This window comes from Pseudopipra pipra, chromosome 3 (genome assembly GCF_036250125.1).
Source record: "Pseudopipra pipra isolate bDixPip1 chromosome 3, bDixPip1.hap1, whole genome shotgun sequence".
Taxonomy (NCBI): domain Eukaryota; kingdom Metazoa; phylum Chordata; class Aves; order Passeriformes; family Pipridae; genus Pseudopipra; species Pseudopipra pipra.
This window is the reverse complement of record NC_087551.1, coordinates 116,090,668-116,108,762: the sequence shown is the minus strand read 5'-3', so window position 1 is coordinate 116,108,762 and position 18,095 is coordinate 116,090,668. Positions and strand designations below refer to the sequence as shown.

The following is an 18,095-nucleotide window of genomic DNA, read 5'->3' as shown; positions in this document are numbered from 1 at the left end:
GAGCTGGGGGGGCTCAGCTGGGGAAGAGAAGGCTCCAGGGAGACCTTGGAGCCCCTTCCAGAGCCTGACGGGGCTCCAGGAGAGCCTCCAGCAGCTCCTGCACTCCCACCAGTGGGATGGGGCAGATGAGGGGGGAAGCAGAGGGAAGAAAAAGGGCTGGGGAGATCAGGGGAGTTGAGGAAGCCGAGGAAAACTGGGCGTGCTGGCAGAGCAAGGGAGGGACTTCAGCCCCTGATTCCCCTCGGGGGCAGATGTGCAGCCGCTCCCTGGGCAGCAGAGCCTTGGGGTGTGGGGTGGCTGTTCAGGAAGGCACCTGCTGGATATTGTACCCTCAGGCTGTAGCACACAGGTAACATAGAAATGCCAAAAATAAGGTTTTGCCATTGTTTCTGCCTGTCAGAACTTCCTACCAAAAATATCTCTTTGAACATCTGAATGGGGCTACTTGGGAAAATCAGGGAGAGAGCAAAGGGAGAGAGAGAACCAGTTCCCCCAGCTGAGAGTCTCTCCCCAGCCCCCCTATCACTTTTCTTCTGCCACCGTCTGCTGCCTGCCTGTCACTGGAGACTGGAACCCTGCCGGCCTGGAGAGGACTGACACCCACCGTGCCACGCGTGAGTTAGATCTTATCCTCCTACCCTGACCACATTTCTGAGGGCCAAAAGGTGCAGCTGGACCAGGACTCTGCCCAGCCTGGGACACAGCTCCGTGTGAGCAGCGAAACCGCTCTTCCTGGCTGCACTGCAGAGAACTAAAGCTGCTAAGACACACACACACACACCCCACACACCGTTCCAACCTCCAACCTCAAACCCCCAGTCCCACCCCACCCCCTGCAGCTAAAGAGGTAACATCCAAAAGCGGCAGAGACAGAGAAAAAAAGGCAGCAAACCACTTCCCTGCCCCGCCCCCGCCCCAAAAACCAGCTCGGCTGAAAGGTAGTTTTTGGTGATATCTTTTCTCTGCTTCAAGAAGTAATCTTAGCATTTTCCAACTTTTCTTAATTTTTTCTCTTTCTCTTTGCATCTCTTGGCAATTAATCAAATCAGTTTTGGTATCAAAACTCACACAGATAACCTGTGTGAGTTTTAATTGTGCTCAAGGGAATATTCGAATCTGAAGTTCTTTCTGCAACATTTAAGCAGATTGTCCCCTCAGGCCACTTGTGCCAGCTCTGTCCCCTCCCAACATCCCTCCCTTCCCCAGGGCAATGGGCTCTGGAAGCGCCTGTGCCTTTGAGGGGCTGCACCAGGGACCAGAGCGCTGCGGGCGGTGAAGTTTCCAGTGGAAGGGAGGGGAATCCCGGGAGGAAAAGGACCAAGTGTCCCCCCCGGGCTGGGGCCGGAGCAGGAGGGGCCAGGAGTGCCCCTCATGCCCCCGGCGCTGCCCTGCTCCCTGAGGAGCGGCGCGGGGCACAGGCAGCACCCCCGGCCCCAGGAGGGCCCCAGCACCCCCGGTCCTGCCTTCGGGGAGCGCAGCCCCCGGACCCCGCCTGGGGCTGGGGGTGCCCGGGCCGGGCAGGATCGGCCCCGCCTGCGGCCGGGCACGGGCTGCAAAGGGAAGGGGCTCCTTCCCTGGCATCTCCCCAGCCATGGGAACCCCCCGGCATGGGAAGCAGAAGACAAACAAGCCCCCGCTCCGTGCTGATCCCGGCTCCCAGCCCCGCAGCTGATCCCCAAGGTCCTACCGTCTCCCTGCGGAGCTCCCGAGGTGAGAGAAGCCCAGCGCAGCCCCTCTGCTGATCCAGCCCCGGTACTGCGGGCGCTGCTGCTTCCCCTTTCAGCGGCGCCAGGGGGGCGGCAGCTGCTGATTTCCTGTAAATTAGGCGTTTTTCTGCAGCAGAAACGAAACTGCTGCCTGGTTTGGGATGAAAAGTTGTTCAGTGGAAGGTGGACTCGATGATCTTTGGTCTTTTCCAACTTTAATGATCCTGTGATTCCATGAAAGGCAGCAGGAGCTGGGCAGTACCTGGGGCTCCTGACTGGAAACCGCCTGATCTCTGCCTCTTACCCCTGATCATCTAATCCCAGAACTGGGCAACCTGTGCCAGGACCTCCCCGCCGTCCCAGCCTTCCCAATCTCCCGTCTCTCCCTGCCCTCTGGCAGTGGGAAGCCGTTCCCTGTGTCCTGTCCCTCCATGCCTTGTCCCCAGTCCCTCTCCAGCTCTCCTGGAGCCCCTTTAGGCTCTGGAAGGGGCTCCAAGGTCTCCCTGGATCCTTCCCTTCCCCAGCTGAGCCCCCCCAGCTCTCCCAGCCTGGCTCCAGAGCAGAGGGGCTCCAGCCCTGGCAGCATCTCCGCGGCCTCCTCTGGACTCTCTGCACCAGCTCCACGTCCTTGTGCTGCTGTTGCCCAGGGCTGGAGGCAGCTCTGCAGGGGGGTCTCAGCTGAGGGGGCAGAGGGGCAGATCCCCCCTGCCCTGCTGCCCACCATCCCTGTGGGATCAGCCCAGGCCACGGGGGGTTCTGGGGCCAGAGCACACGGCCGGAGCACGTCCAGCCTCTCCCCCTCCAGCACCCCCAGGTCCTTCTCCCCAGGGCTGCTCTCCATCCATTGCACTCCCAGGGGGTGTTTGTGTCTGGCATTGCCCCGATCCAGAAGGAGCACACGGGATTGCAGCTTCAGTGAAGCTGTTGAAGGTCTAATCCCAGCACTAGAGCCCGAGAGTGCTGAACTGCCCCAGGGCTGAGCTTGAGAGGGGACTGGTAGAGTGCTGAGGGGCTGGAGCTGAGGGGCTGGACTGAGGGCTGGCTGTGGATGGAGCTGTGAGGGGACGGTTATGAGGGCGGGCTGTGTGTGTGAGGGGAGAGGGGACGGTTGTGAGGGCGGGCTGTGTCTCTCGGCTGTGAGGGGACGGTTCTCGGGGCATGCTGTGACTCTCAGGCGGCCCCGATCCCCTCAGGGGGACCGTTGGAGCGCGGCCGGGGCTGAGGCGGCCTCGCCGGCCCTGGAGCCGCCCGGACCCCCCAGGACCCCCTCGAGAACACCCGGGACCCCCCACGACCGCGGCCCGGGACAGGTGAGAACTCGGGGGCGCCGGGCCAGGCCCCGGGGAAGCGTCCAGCGGGGGCTGGGCCGGGCTGGGCTGCGCTCTGCTCCAGAACAGCGGCTGCTGGGACACGGAGGGTGCGGCTCCAGCGCTTGGGATGAGTGGGAGACACCACCAGGGCAAAAGCAGCACCGTGTTGTGTCTGCAAGATAGGGAGAATGTAATTTTTCTGTGGAAAACCGCTGCTTTGTTGGAGGAAAAAAATACAAACAAACTTCTTTTTCCTCTGTCTTTTTAGGTTGCGGGTTAAATGTTTGGAGAAGGAGCCGAGCCCAGGAAAGTGGGAGTTGCCCAGAGAGGCTCCTCAGTGTGATTCAGGTACCGTGATCTGTTGGACTGACTGTGGGATCGAGCATAAATGCTGTTATCAGGTGCCTGTTTCTTACCCTCACAGAACTGGTACTGAATTTTTCATTTCTGACAAACCTGTGGCCTGGAGCAGTGACTTCTGCATTTTCTGTCATGTATAGGACGTGTAAAAATATTCCTCTGTGAGATACACTCCTCTACTTGAAATTCCCACAGAAGTCCATTGTTGTGCAACACATCCCTTGGCTGGAGAAGGTGAATCCTAGAATTATGGACTGGTGTGGGTAGGAAGGGTCCTTAAAGAACCTTTATTTCCACTCCCCTTACTTTGCACTCTCCCAGGTTGCTCCAAGCCTTGTCCAACCTGGACTTGAACACTCCCAGGGACCCAGGGGCAGCCACAACTTGTCTGGGAATCCCAATCCAGCCCCTCCCCACCCTCCCAGGGAAGAATTCCTTCCCAATCTCCCATCTCTCCCTGCCCTCTGGCAGTGGGAAGCCATTCCCTGTGTCCTGTCCCTCCATGCCTTGTCCCCAGTCCCTCTCCAGCTCTCCTGGAGCCCCTTTAGGCTCTGGAAGGGGCTTCAAGGTCTCCCTGGATCCTTCTCTTCCCCAGCTGAGCACCCCCAGCTCTCCCAGCCTGGCTCCAGAACAGAGGGAGGCAGAAGGAGCAGGGAAGGAAAAGAAAGTAAAGGGGAGAAGGGAAAGAAATCCAAGTTGGTCCACTCAGATCTGCCCCTCTCCCCTTCCAGCCCCATCCCGGCCTCCTCCCAGCCTTGCCCAGCCCCCTCTTTCCCAGCCTGTGCATCAGACAGACCCCCCGGGCAGTCCCTGCTGGGCTTTCCAGTCCCACCCCCCCCAGCAGCTCTTTGCTTTCCCTCCTGGTTCCCTGGGAGCCCGGCAGGGGCACTGCCACCTCAGTTCCAACCCCCAAGGCCGTCCCTGGGGCAGCCCCAGCTGGTCCCAGCTTCTCCAGAGCGCGGCTCCGGTGCCCCCAGGCTGCCTGGACAGCACCGGCGCTGCCCCGGGGGCTGGGAGGAAGCTGCTGGGCCACGGGATCCTGCACAGGGGGCACGGCAAAGGCTTTTGCTCAACAGCCAGGCCAAGGGCAGGAGCAGCTGCCGGTGGGGCTGAGAGCTGGAGGGAAGTGCAGCAGGCCCAGGCCCCTGAGCAGGGACGGCTGCCCTGGGCACACGCAGGACCCTCCGGAGCAGGGAGTTAAAGCACTGCCTCAGCCGGCCCTGCCCCTGCCAAGGTGGGACCTGCTGCTGGCGACTGAAAGGACTCCTCTCCCAGTTCCTGGAATCACACTCTTTATTAGCACCGCCTGGGACAGGTTAATAAGGTTCGTGGGCGTTGGCAGCAGCGTCTGGCTGCAAAACTGTGTTTGAAAGCAATGTCGGCTCTGGGAAGCAAGGCCAAGGTGGAACACGAAGCAATCTGCCAAAATCCTCTGGGGGGAGCCCGACCAAAGCTCTGCTCCTTAAAGCAGCGTCGAACCTGCCCAGAGTGTATTTCTCACCCCACAGGCGTCCCTGGGGTGGGGGGAGGCAGGTTCAACCCTTCAGCTGATCCCAGCAGGTTCAGGGGAGTCTTCCTCAATTTTCCCCCTATCCCCAACTTACTTTTATATGAATTCTTTGTGTTTAGGTGGAGCTGGAGTGGCTTCAGTCGTAATCACCTTTTGTTTCTGGTTGGTGTAAAGTTCTCTTGCTGTTCCTAATGGGGGGGGGGGGGGGGGCGGGGAGGGGTCGTGGCTTGGCACCTGAGGAGGGGGTTGGACGTGGTTGTTGGCTCTGCAGCAGAACACCTGGATTGTCCCTCGGCTGACAGGTACTGGAGGGTCCCATGATCTTCCTAGTACCAGAGTGTTCCCCCTTTGGGCTGGGATTTGAGTGCTGCAGGAAAGCTGGGCTTTGCTCACTGCCCCTTATTTCCTCAGAGCAGCTCATCCAACTGGGGCTTTCTCGTGCTGCCTTTGCTCTTCCCCTGGCACTTGGGCTCCATCTTGGCCATGGGACTGAGCAGCCCTGGGAGGGTTTTTATTCTTTTGCTCAAGGGCAAAGCAGAGGGAAATGTTTACGGCAGGAAGGGAAGAGGATTCTGGCTGATCAGGAAGCGAGGGACTTTCTGAGCAACGGCCGGAGGAACGCGCCTTATTTCACCCAGTTTGTGAGCAGTTGGATCCCATTGTCTTCATGGGGCTTGAGAGCATAAGCATTGAAACAGCATTTTGTGGACAGCCTTGTACTCTGTTCTGCTAAACTGCAAAGCCGTGGAGGTTCTTCCTTCATCTTCTTTCATCTTCCTTCCATCGATGTGGCCTAAGGCTTGTCCAGCTCAGCAAGTGCTTCCTCCTTGGTAATTCTCTGCCAGGCCTCAGGAATTTCTCCTTTGCCTTGAAATTTTTTACTGTGCCAGGTTTCTATATCAGTCCTGAAATGAGACACAAACCATTTCCAGTAGGCTTGCATGGATGGATCAGGAAGAATGTTCCAATTGGAGAAAGGAGGTCCTGCATCCCGGTATCTCTTGTAGGGGGTCCATCTGATTTCACCAACATAGAAATTATTGGTACTTGCAACACTGCTGGAACAAATATCAATGTCGAAGTGATCTGTTTTGTGCCACTTCCATCCCCTCAAAGCTTTTGGTCGATGGAAGAGAACCTGATGGTCTCCATCGTGTCCCTGCATGGTGTTTGTGCAGACAGCCCCACAAAAGGGACACTGCTCCCAGCACCCCCGAAACTGCTCTGCCAGGATGGTGTGAGGCTTTCTTTCAAAACAACTCAGATCAGCAACAGCAAAGTCTTCCCTGAGTTTGTCCTTCATGGCAGGCAGTGCTTCTGCCATGGCTTTGCTCAGGAACTCGATGTCTGTGATCTCCTGATGCTCGAGGCCCTTCAGGTCACTTCTGGGCAAGTTGATCAGCTCTGTCAGTTCCCCGCAAAATTCATCCAGCCAGAGAGAGATTTTGTCGTTTTGGTCTTTTCTGTCTTTGACCCTTTGGGTTGATGAAGCAACAGCTGACAGGATGTTTCCATAGAGAAGATCAAGGGAGGAATCTAAAAAGTTCTCCAGCCTCCGGCTCTCACCTAAACAGTAACTCTCAACACGTCTCTCAATGTACCGCTGAAAAAACTCTTCTGGGTGTTTAAGGTAGTGCTTGAAATAGTGAAACTTTTCTTTTTGTGCCAGGAATCTCAGGATACAAACATCCAGACTGGCTCTGTTGCCCTGGAAATCTGGGACTTTCCTCTGCATGTCCCCAGCGATGGCTTTAGCCGTCCTCTCATAGACGGCCCGGCGAAGAGCTGGGGCAAGCTTGTCACAAAGGAAAACAGCAAAAGCTGTGACAGAAGTGGCTCCTTGGCAGGAAATCTGGAAACATGTGAAGAAATCTTCTCTCTTGCTGTTCAGGTAGGTGACTGGGTCATTTGCCTTCTGGAACGCTTCGTGCATGGCTTTAAACCTTTCTGCTGCCGTTCTGCAGAGGTACAGAGATAAATCTATGATGTAATCTTTGCTAACCCTAAATGGTGCATCGCTGGGGACGGAGTTCACACCTTCCTGTACTTCATGGAGTATTTCATGAATAAAGGTTCGACTGTAATCCCGTTTCTCCCGTTCCTTCTCATCAATGTTTGCCCACACACGATATATGATGTTGTCTGTGATGTCCTGCAAGTTCACATCAGCATTGGAAACATTCCACGGGAGGTATGTTTTCCAATCCTTTGTTACATGTTTCTTCAAGTCCAAGGGAAATCCTCCATGTTTTGGAAATGACCTGATCCGTGCATGGAAACCAGGCTCCGTAAAATGCTCCAGAAGGACATCTTCTATTTCTGCATCGATATCCACCTGTTCCAGTGGGGGAGCAGCACAGGACACTTTAGGAATCCACCTGTTCCAGAGAGAAGTAAAACTGTCTCTTAGTTCTCTCTGACTGAGGCTCTTGCCTTTCAGAGTCAGAGCCAACTCCTTGCTCCTTCTCAGGAGTTCGTCTTCATATTCCGACTTCCTTGCATCCACTTTACTCTGGGTCTTCTGCAGTTCAATGAGATTCTCACATTTCTTCCGAGTTTCAAGAAGAAGATTCCCTTTTAGTTCTTTCAGCTTCCGCTCTGTGCTGCCTTTCCACTGGACCAGAATCTCACAATGTTTGTCTTCCCTGAAATACTTTTCCATGTCTGTCACGATGGCATCACTTGTCTCTTGCACGAGCCCTTCCAGGTGTTCTCTGGTGACTTGCTGCAAGTCCCCGTTCCGAATTCTGTTGTCGAGTCTCATTTGTATGTCTAAGATGTGACTCCTGAGCCTCCAGGTCCACTGACTAAAGGCAGTTTCCAGTTTCCTGTACACAGCAATCTCCAGTGAATTCTTGAAGCTGAAAACAAAGTTCTCGTTCAGCAAAGCATTCCAGAGGTCACCAATACGGACTTTCAGGCTGGAGAGCGTCAAAATGCTGCCCTGGGACTCCTTGGCAGCCTGGAGAACTTTGCTCTTCAGTTGCTGGACGTTGTGGCTGTAGGTGGGGTTGGGTGGTGCCATTGGGGGGTTTCCTTCCCACAGGTGAGCAAAGTAGTGAATGTGGGTGTTCACGTCAAAGCGGATGACGTCGCTGAAGGAGGAGACGTCACAGCATTCCTGCTGGGCAGCTGCCACGGTCATTTCATCCAGCTTTTCCTGCAAACGTCTTTGTCCTTCCATGTTCTGCTCCTTGGCAGTAACTTCTCCCACGTTTTGGTGGACAAAGAGGCAGCCGGGGGAAAGATGTACTTTCTTCATCCTCAGAAAAGCCTGCACAGCGATCTGAAGAACATCCTGCATTTCTGAGGGATTTTCCCCAAAGACATTGATCAGGGTCATGTTGCCAATGCCGATGACAAAGGTGGCCAGCTCGTTGTCATGATTCAGGGACTGTTTATTGGCCATCTCTATGGCACGAAGGCCCTCTGTGTCAACAACCAGCATGTAATCAAAGCCCACGTCCTCTTGCAGCTGCTCGTCCAGTGGCAGGAGCTGCATAAACGCTCCCCGGGTGCATCTCCCTGCGCTGACGTTGAACTGCACCCCAAACATGGCATTCAGCAGGGTTGACTTCCCTGTGCTCTGGATGCCGAGCACGGAGAGAACAAACACTCGTTTGTCCCCCAGCCTCTCAATTAGGCTGTCAAAGATTGCTCCCACCCAGCACAGGGGCAGGTAAGAAGCATCCCCATCCATCAGCTCCACGGGATACCCCAAAACCATCAGTTCTGCTGCCATTCTGGGCAGTTTGACAATGTTTTCATTCTTTGAGTTCCTTAAGTGCAGAGCTTCATAGATCTGCCCTACCTCTCTCAACAGATGCTCCAGGCCAACAGATGAATCGTTGATTTCATCATAGAGGGCCTCCAACCTACTCGACAACTCAGGGCTTGGATTACTTTTTCCCTTGCTTTTCTTTTTTTCCAGGATTTCAGACCATAACTTGTGATAGTCTCTCCTCAGTTCCTCAAGGTGACCAGAGGACAGGTCGTCCATAAAGACCTTCATCCACTGCAGGAAGTATTTCTTGATATCTGCTGGCTGTGACTGGAGAAAGGCAAGGAATGGTTTCATCAGCTGATTGAGGGGCAAGGCTCGCTCTCGTTGCTTTCTTCTAATTGCTGCCTTCTCGGATTCAATTTGGCTCCGATGGTGCTCGATGCTCCTGTTGCCCTTCTCCTGCAAGCGAGTGAGTTCTTTGTCCTTTTGGCACCACTGGTGCCACAGTTTTCCTTGAAGAGGCAGGAGCTGGGATTTGATCTCAGACAGCTTCTCCTTCTTCAGAAGGGTCACCAGCTCCTTTGCCTTTGCTTTGGCTGTCACACACTCGGGTCGATCTTCATCCACTAAGAATCCGTGCTGGCGAGCTTTGTCCAGGCAGGCATCCAGGCTGAAACGAGGGTTGGACCCTTCCAGGAGATTCCTGATTGTTTTGGTGAGCTCGTCCAACATCTCTGCTTCGTTTCTGTTCTTGATCCCTATTGTTACGGTTTTGCTGGATTGTCCAGCTGCAACCTTCTCTTTGTCAGTGAGAAGACAAACCAGAGGCCTTTGTGACTGCCACAGGTCACACAGAAGCTTTGTCCCTCTGTCGTCCATGTGCTCCGAGTCGGAGACAAGAGCCACGTTGAGAGCAGAGATCACCTGTAAGAAGTGCAGCTGCGCTCCGTGGTCCCTGGCGTCTCCATGCAGGTTACAGAAAGCCACACAGCACTCAAAGGTGTCATCGGGGCTTCCCCGGGGACAGTACCAGGCGATCTCCACAACACCTGCCATCAGCAAACGCTCTCTGGTGCTGCCTCGGCAATGGCGGTGGAAAAAAGTGTCATGTCTTTGTTTGCTCAGCAGAGCATTGAGGAGCTGAGACTTGGAAGAGGAGGCAGAGGTGCCAATGCGGATGAAGGACACGATGGGCGTCTCTGCCTGATGGATGAGTTTGTTATTGTGGCTGCTCATCCTGGGCTGCTGTCCCGACTTCTCCGCCTCTTTCCAGCTCCTTTTGATTTGGCTGAGGGCCCAGAGTGGGAACTCGATCTGGGCAGTGCCCGGCTTGGGCACCAGCAGGGGCAGTGCCAGTTGGCAGAAGGCCAGCTTGGTTGCAATGGACTGTCTCATGAAGTCATCAGCACAGTGGAAAATCGCCATCTGGAGGTCCATGGGGTGCACGTGGCTGTCCCTGGTTGCAGGTTGCGGGGCTGCTTCCTTCAAACGATGGAGAAAGTTCTCAAAGGAGTCTGAGGGTCTGTGCTCTTGCTCTGTGGTTTCTGGCACAGGGGCAAGTCCTGGGTTGCTCCCATCCCCACAGGTCAGGTACCTCACCCGATAGTCCACGGTTAAGAGCTTCTGCAGGAAGTGAAATGGCAGTTCCTGGTCCTTGCTGGGCTGGCTGTCGTGCAGAGATGTCTTGCAGATGATGCGGAAATGTCCCGTGCCCATTTTTCTTGGATAGTGACTTTCTAGTCCGAGGCGCTTGAGCAAGTGGAGGAACTCTTGGTTTGCAGTGGCTTCATTGGCTTTGGATTCACTGGAACCTGACTCAGATTTGGAGGGACTGGAAGGCTCAGTTGTTTGGAAAGTGTCTTCCACATCTTTGAGTATGTTCTGCGTCCTCACATCATCCCCTGTTTCCTCCAAGCTCCCACCAATGAAGGAATTCAAGTCACGTTCCAGCATCTCCCAGTCTGGGCACTCCCTGTGCTTCTGGAGGAGATTCTTTGTCCCTGTGGCCCACAAGCCTTCCATGTGACCTTCCATGAAAAGCAACCGCTCCCTCTTCTGCTCTGGGGACAGCTCTTTGCTTTGGGGTGTCACGGTCAGAGCCGTCAGCAGAAGGGAGGCCTCAGCTCTGGCAGCATCTTGCTCCTTCAGAGTCACGTACTGCTCGTGTGCCGCTGCCATTGCCTGGGCCAGGTACTGAATTTCTGCATGGCCAAGGAGGTGCTGGAAAGTGCTGCTTCCCACCTGGTACCCTGTGCTGGTCGCAATTAAGAGCACCAAGAGTTCCATGTCCTTCTGAGCCCTTTCCTGGAGAGACCGCAGTAAGGAATGAATTGCGAGGCCTGTGGTCAGGGTGGCTTCTCTCTTTGCTTCCTGGACGGCAGAAGCAGAGGTTCCTGATGCGTAGGTGACAGCATGGATGTGCTCCATCATTTGCTGCAGTGTCTGCAGGAGCTCTCCAAGTTCAGAGACATTGGGAGTTTTGGGAAGCCTGTGGTCAGTCTGGAAGATCCATTGCGTAATGAAGGAAGACTCGGGGAAGTCCCTGACAGAATAGATATGAGGATCCAGGAGGCTCCTCAAGATTGCCTTGATCGAGGTGGAGTTTTCTGGAGGTGACTCCTGGCAACTCCTCACGGTGTTCACCAGGAAGTCCTGCAGGGCTTTGTCCGACAGGCACACGTTGATCCAGACTCTGGGGTCCTTGGTTCTTGCACTCAGATCCTGTTTCAGATCCGTCAGCATGAGCAGTTTCTTTTCATCCACCGCCCCCTGCCAGGTCTTCACAATCTCCATGAACTCTCTGGCCTCTTCCACTGCACTGGCCAGTTCCTCTCCAAAAGCGGTGCCGACGCTCTGATTCGTCAGCGCTTTGTACGCAGCCCTGAGGGCGCGGCTCATTCCATGGACGGACTGAAAATCCCTGCTGTGATTGCACAGGATGACCTCCCACACCGGGATCAGCTGGGAGCCGCGGTCGATAACGCACCATGTTGAGTTATTGGACACAAGCCCCGTTTTCCACTGAGGGAGAGAATTGGTCTCTGATGGGCCCCCTGTGGTGAACACATGAAGCTGAATCTCTGTGTGGGAGCTCTCTCCAGCTCTGCCCTGGACAGAAGCCTGTGAGCTGGACCGGGAAACATCTGTGGCCCCTCCTGCACTGGCCCCGAAGCCACTGAAACTGGCCCCGACAAAGGTGTTCAGGGCTTCAGATGTTTGTCGCTTCATCTCCTCCCTCTGCTCGGCTCTGAATCCTCCTGTAGACGCCTTCCACCAGAATATCCCCCCAAGGTGGAGGGGACCCTGACTGACGTGGGACCCGAACCTGCTGAAGAAGCTCTCCAGCAGGTTGGGCTGGTCTTCTTCCCGAGTGAGGCTCAAAAGCTGCTCCATGTGTTGCAGCTCCCGCAGGGCCCCATCCGAGAGGAGAAGCTGGTTCCTTTGGAAGTAGCAGGAGGCCAGAGGGATGTACTGGTACTTCGTGGTGCAAAAGTAGCTCTGCTCAGAGTGGGACTGGTGGGTGCCCTGTGCCTGTGAGGAGCTGCTGTGATCTGCACCAGCTTCCAGTTTAATTCCCCAGAACCCGGCTTTGGCAGAAACGCTGATGCTGAAGCCCAGCTGCTCCATGGACCTGGTGAAAGTGGATTCTGCTGCACTGGAGGAGAACTCCTTGCTCTCAAACAGCGATCCTTGCTCTGGACCGGCGAGCTGGAATCCCTCAGGAACCCTGAGGAGCTGCTCTCTCTTTGCCAGCACATCTTCAGCCCTGCTGGTTCTGTAGATGCCCTGCAGGGCCAGTCCCCCCGATGCCCGCCTCAGCACCTCCGTGTCGGGGATGTTCTCCCTCCTGCCCACTGATGACTCCTGCTGCTCCAGCTGCTTCTGGATGCTCTCCAGCACATCTGCCAAGGGCTTTGGTGCTGGCCAGAACTCCTTGGGAATCTCCATGGCTTCCCATAGAGCCTCTGCTATCTGCCTTACAGCATCCTGGCTGTGGCTGCGGCTTTCGAGCATTTCTTTCAGCTCATTCAGGACTTGCTTGGCCGCTCCTTGTGTCTGCTTTGTCCTCTCCAAGTGCTGCTTTTCTTGCTCCTCAGAAGTTGCTTTGTCATCTCTTATTTTCAGGAGTTTCTGGAGCGCCCTTTTCTCCCAGGGGTGCCGCACTTGGCACTCCAACGTAAGGTAGTCTTCATATTGCAGGTGTTGCAGGGCTTGTGTGCACTGGACTCCCAGGGTCTGGGAGAGTTTGGGGAGCCAGTATCCAGCCTCCAGTCCTTCCTTCTGAAGTGCCTCTGCCAGGAGCTGTGCCTCTCCATGCCCCTCTCGGGTGTTGTCCTGCGAAGCCATGGCTGTGGGGGAAGAAAGGAAACGTTCCCTAAGGTTTGTTGTGAGAGGCCCCAGGCTCCTCTAAGAGGCTCTGCAGCAGCTCCGGCCCTGGGGATGCTCCCACGTGGCTGCTGGAGCCCAGGCTGGGATGCCACAAGGCCCAGGGTCTCCTTCCCGGACAATGGATGTGCCTACTGTGGGATCAGCCTTGAAGCTGAGTGTGTATCCCAGAGACAACACACACACACACACGGACTTGGCCACACAGCCAGCCATGGAGAAGGTGCTGCCTTCAACATCACCCAGGTCCTCCCAACAGGACTCCTGAATCCATGAGTGCAGAGAGCCGAGGGCATTGCTGGATCCCTGGAGCACCAGCACAGCCCCTGTGCCCATCCCACCCTCCTGCCTGCATCCTGCACCCTCTTCCCAGCACAGGGCTCTCCCGCTCGCCGGCTGCTCCAGCTGGTGCTCCCAGCACACAGAGGCAGCGCTGGGAGCTGGGGAACATTGTCCCAGTTTTCAAGATGGGCAGGAAGGATGACCCTTGGAACTACAGGACTGGCAGTGTCCCTTCAGTGCCTGATAAAATTGTGGAGAAGGTTGTTCTGGGAGTTATTGAAAAGCCCCTGAAGGACAAGGCACTCACTGGTCACAGCCAGTACGGGGTCCTGAGGGGAATGTGCTGCTTGTCAAACCGAATATCCTTTTCTCCACAATAACCCACGTAGCTGATCAAGGGAAGCCAGTTGGTGGAAGCTTTTCAGATTTCAGTAAAGCTTTCCATCTCTCCCAGGATCCTTGTGGGTCCCTTCCCACTCCGGCCCTTCTGTGATTCCCTGATTCTCACCCTAACGCAGCTGGTGCTCTCCCTGGACTCCTGCCTTTACACCTTTGAGGGTTTCTACACCGTCCCACAAACCTGAGAAGTGTCTCTGTCTCAATTCAGCTGGATCCTGGAGAGGTTGATTCCATGCACAAACCCTTCCCCTGCCTTCAGCTTCCATCCCAGCAGGGACACCAGACCCTCCCCAAGCCAGGGATGGCTCCCAGGGGTTGGCACTGGGCTCCTGGAGCCTTGCAGAGCCTTGAGTGTCAGCTTTCCCTCTCAGGCCAGTGCAGACTGAGGCAACCTGTGCCCTGGCCGTGGGCTCTGAGTCACCTCACCCACCTGAGAGCAGATGCTCCTCTTGGTCCAGCCTTGAGTGCCCAGAGGACACGGGCAGCCAAGGTGCCCAGCTCAGGGGACACAGCACCGTCACAGCCCAGGCCTGGGGGACACAGCGGCGGGTGGAGAAGATGGGAACCCCCTGGAGAATTCCGGAGGAAGAGCAGCGGGAAGGAAAGGCCCCAGATCCTAAAGGAGAAGAGCTGAGAGTCAGGAGATGGCAACCCAGCAACGTGGAGGATTGATTGCAGGGAGCAGTGGAGGCCAACCCTTCTCCTGCAGTGGGGATTCCCCCGTCAGCAAAGAGTGCCCAGGGCCTTTGTGGGGAGGGGAGCAGAGCAGGCTTTTACCTGGGCCCTAAATCCGTGTTGCCCTGCAAAATGAGCCTGGACATGCTGGAGAGGTGGGACAGTGCCAACCCCCTGAAGGTCAACAAGGCCAAGGGCAGGTGCTGCCCCTGTGTCGGGGCAATCCCAGGCACAAAGACGGGCTGGGAGTGGACTGGATGGAGAGCAGCCCTGGGGAGAAGGACCGGGGGGGCTGGTGGGGGAGAGGTTAGGACACGACCCGGCCCAGAAATCCCCCGTGACCTGGGCTGATCCCACAGGGATGGTGGGCAGCAGGGCAGGGGGGATCTGCCCCTCTGCCCCCTCAGCTGAGACCTCCCTGCAGAGCTGCCTCCAGCCCTGGGCAACAGCAGCACAAGGACGTGGAGCTGCTGCAGAGAGTCCAGAGGAGGCCGTGGAGATGCTGCCAGGGCTGGAGCCCCTCTGCTCTGGAGCCAGGCTGGGAGAGCTGGGGGGGCTCAGCTGGAGAAGGGAAGGCTCCAGGGAGACCTTGGAGCCCCTTCTAGAGCCTAAAGGGGCTCCAGGAGAGCCTCCAGCAGCTCCTGCACTCCCACCAGTGGGATGGGGCAGAGGAGGGGAAAGGCAGAAGGAAGAAAAAGGGCTGGGGAGATCAGGGGAGTTGAGGAAGCAGAGGAAAACTGGGTGTGCTGGCAGAGCAAGGGAGGGACTTTACCCCCTGATTCCTCTCAGGGGCAGATGTGCAGCCACTCCCTGGGCAGCAGAGCCTCGGGGTGTGGGGCGGCTGCTCAGGAAGGCACCTGCTGGCTCACGGCCACTGCTGGATATTGTCCTGGCAGGCCACTTGTGCCAGCTCTGTCCCCTCCCAACTTCCCTCCCTTCCCCATGGAAATGGGCTCTGGAAGCGCCTGTGCCTTTGAGGGGCTGCAGCAGGGACCAGAGCGCTGCGGGCGGTGAAGTTTCCAGTGGAAGGGAGGGGAATCCCGGGAGGAAAAGGACCAAGTGTCCCCCCCGGGCTGGGGCGGGAGCAGGAGGGGCCAGGAGTGCCCCTCATGCCCCCGGCGCTGCCCTGCTCCCTGAGGAGCGGCGCGGGGCACAGGCAGCACCCCCGGCCCCAGGAGGGCCCCAGCACCCCCGGTCCTGCCTTCGGGGAGCGCAGCCCCCGGACCCCGCCTGGGGCTGGGGGTGCCCGGGCCGGGCAGGATCGGCCCCGCCTGCAGCCGGGCACGGGCTGCAAAGGGAAGGGGCTCCTTCCCTGGCATCTCCCCAGCCATGGGAACCCCCCGGCATGGGAAGCAGAAGACAAACAAAGATCAGCTCCGTGCTGATCCCGGCTCCCAGCCCCGCAGCTGATCCCCAAGGTCCTACCGTCTCCCTGCGGAGCTCCCGAGGTGAGAGAAGCCCAGCGCAGCCCCTCTGCTGATCCAGCCCCGGCTCTCCCGTGGGTGCTGTTTTCCCTTTTATAGGGGCCATGGGGTGCGGCCGCTGCATTCCCGTTAATCAGGTGTTTTACAGCAGCAGAGTGTCAAACTGGGGAGCTGCTCCCTGTTTGGGTGCAAAAGTCGTTGGGTGAGAGGTGGGTATCAGAGGTCATTTCCAACCTTAATGATCCTGTAATTCCCTGAAAGACAGCAGGAGCTGGGCGGTGCTTGGGGTTCTTGATCGGAAATCACCCACCATGTTCCTGTTTTCCCGGATCACTGAATCATGAAAATGGGCAACCTGTGCCAGGGCCTCCACTCTCCCAGCAAAGAATTCCTTCCCAATGTCCCATCTGTCCCTGCCCTCTGGCAGTGGGAAGTCATTCCCTGTGTCCTGTCCCTCCATGCCCTTGTCCCCAGTCCCTCTCCAGCTCTCCTGGAGCCCCTTTAGGCTCTGGAAGGGGCTCCAAGGTCTCCCTGGATCCTTCCCTTCTCCATGGGAGCCCCCCCAGCTCTCCCAGCCTGGCTCCAGAGCAGAGGGGCTCCAGCCCTGGCAGCATCTCCGCGGCCTCCTCTGGACTCTCTGCAGCAGCTCCACGTCCTTGTGCTGCTGTTGCCCAGGGCTGGAGGCAGCTCTGCAGGGGGGTCTCAGCTGAGGGGGCAGAGGGGCATTGTTGTGTAGTGGTCTTTATATGATAAAGAAATGGACTCAGCTCTCTGATGAGATCGCAGTCAAAGAGCTTTATTCATACTCGGCACTCCCTCTTATCCCTTAAAACCATGTGACCTTGTGACCAATGGGGTTGTCTATTTTTGTGCATGCCTCTTGGGCTTCCCTGCCCTCGGTGTGTCCCCTGCATCCCTGGGCACGCCTCCTTCATCACCCCCTTCTCAGTTGTTTAAGAAGGTCACGAAAACTGCAAAACCAACAGTGGAAACAATCAGAACAGTACATTACAACTACCAAAGCATGCAATGACCCAGCACATTACTTGCTTTGGCTTTTTGTACATCTATTGTAAACCTCTTAAAACCTTCTTATATTTCTAAAGGGTAGTGCAACTTGGATGAATAACTTTATTAACCTAGGGGCCTTCGCCCAACCGTGCATAGACACATAACCTTTATCAATCTGAGGGTTTAAATAACTGGGGAATTCAACTTTATTTCAAAAACAGGCTAAGCTTAGCAAACTAAATTATCGTACATTGACCATGTGGCGGAGGGAGTGTTATTTTGTGGGGCGTTTGGTTTTTAAGGCCAGTCAAACAACTCTCTTATTCATTCACTCACACATTCATTGACGGCCGTCAATCCGTACATCATACACACACTCATGGTTTTTGTATAGACTGCTTTTTGCCACACTGGTCATCCTCAATTGTAAACCTGAAACTTAAACATTATTACTAAAACACAACTGTTTTATAACTTCTGCATTACTCTGGTTCTTGCTGCTGTGGTTTTGTACCTAGACAGGGTCTAACACACCTGGAAGGAATCCATTTCAGCTCTTTTGCTGTAGCCACACAGGCATAGCCTCTTCCCCAAGTCACGAGGTCCACCGGTCCCATCCACTGTCCTGAAATCATCTCTCTTATCATGACTGGTTGTTTGGGAGAGGCAAAAGCCTGAGGCCTGTGCTGCCTTTTCGTGCCTGTTTCTTTCAGCACTGTCACAATTGTAAAAATTTATAACATACGTGGCTTTCCACAGACGCTGTTGTGGGTTACAGACTGATTCCCTCCTATTTTGTTTGTTAACATGTCTTTCAGCGTGATGTGCCCTTTCTACAATTGCCTGTCTGATGGGTGAGTGTGGAATACCTGTGGTGTGAGAACTTTCCTAATTTGATAGGAAGGTTCTTACCTCTTTGATATAAAGCTGGTTTATTGTTGGTCTTAATCTGTTTTGGGGTACCAAGGGTAGCAAAACACCTGAGCCAGTGTCTTATTACATCCTTGGCCTTTTCCCCAGTGTGTGCTGTTATGTATTGGGAATGGGTATCTACAGTTACATGTACATATTTTAATGTGCCAAATCCGGGGATGTGTGTGATATCTGTTTGCCAAATCTCATTTGCCATTAACCCTCTGGGGTTAACGCCTTCCTGAGATGGCATGGGTGTGATTTTCTGACAGTCTGGGCATGACATAATTATGTCTCGAGCTTGATTGAGTGTTATTTGAAATTGTCTCTTCAGAGAACGTGCGTTCTGGTGGAAAAATGAGTGAGACAATTTTGCTTGCTCTAAGACTCTGGGTA

General features: G+C 55.6%; 1 protein-coding gene and 1 long non-coding RNA gene across 6 annotated transcripts in view; one reads left to right on the top strand and one right to left on the bottom strand.

Annotated features, from left to right (window-relative positions):
* LOC135412440 (uncharacterized) overlaps positions 1–3,591 on the top strand; it is a 32,264-nt gene extending 28,673 nt beyond the window's left edge. For 4 of the 5 annotated variants that reach the window (XR_010429641.1, XR_010429643.1, XR_010429642.1 and 1 more), the window contains exon 3: positions 3,285–3,591. This is a non-coding gene — a long non-coding RNA (uncharacterized LOC135412440). Of the gene's footprint in view, positions 1–2,857; positions 3,017–3,284 lie in introns of those variants that run through there. The other variant, XR_010429645.1, reaches the window with a different exon arrangement.
* A 1,060-nt stretch (positions 3,592–4,651) lies between these two features.
* Positions 4,652–15,914, bottom strand: LOC135412395 (interferon-induced very large GTPase 1-like). Its single transcript, XM_064651149.1, has 3 exons — positions 15,778–15,914; positions 14,108–14,293; positions 4,652–12,959 (listed from the first exon to the last, which is right to left on the bottom strand). The coding sequence occupies exon 3, from the start codon at positions 12,955–12,957 to the stop codon at positions 5,680–5,682; it is 7,278 nt and encodes a 2,425-aa protein (XP_064507219.1). The 5' UTR covers positions 12,958–12,959; positions 14,108–14,293; positions 15,778–15,914; the 3' UTR covers positions 4,652–5,679.
* Between the last annotated feature and the right edge of the window lie 2,181 nt (positions 15,915–18,095).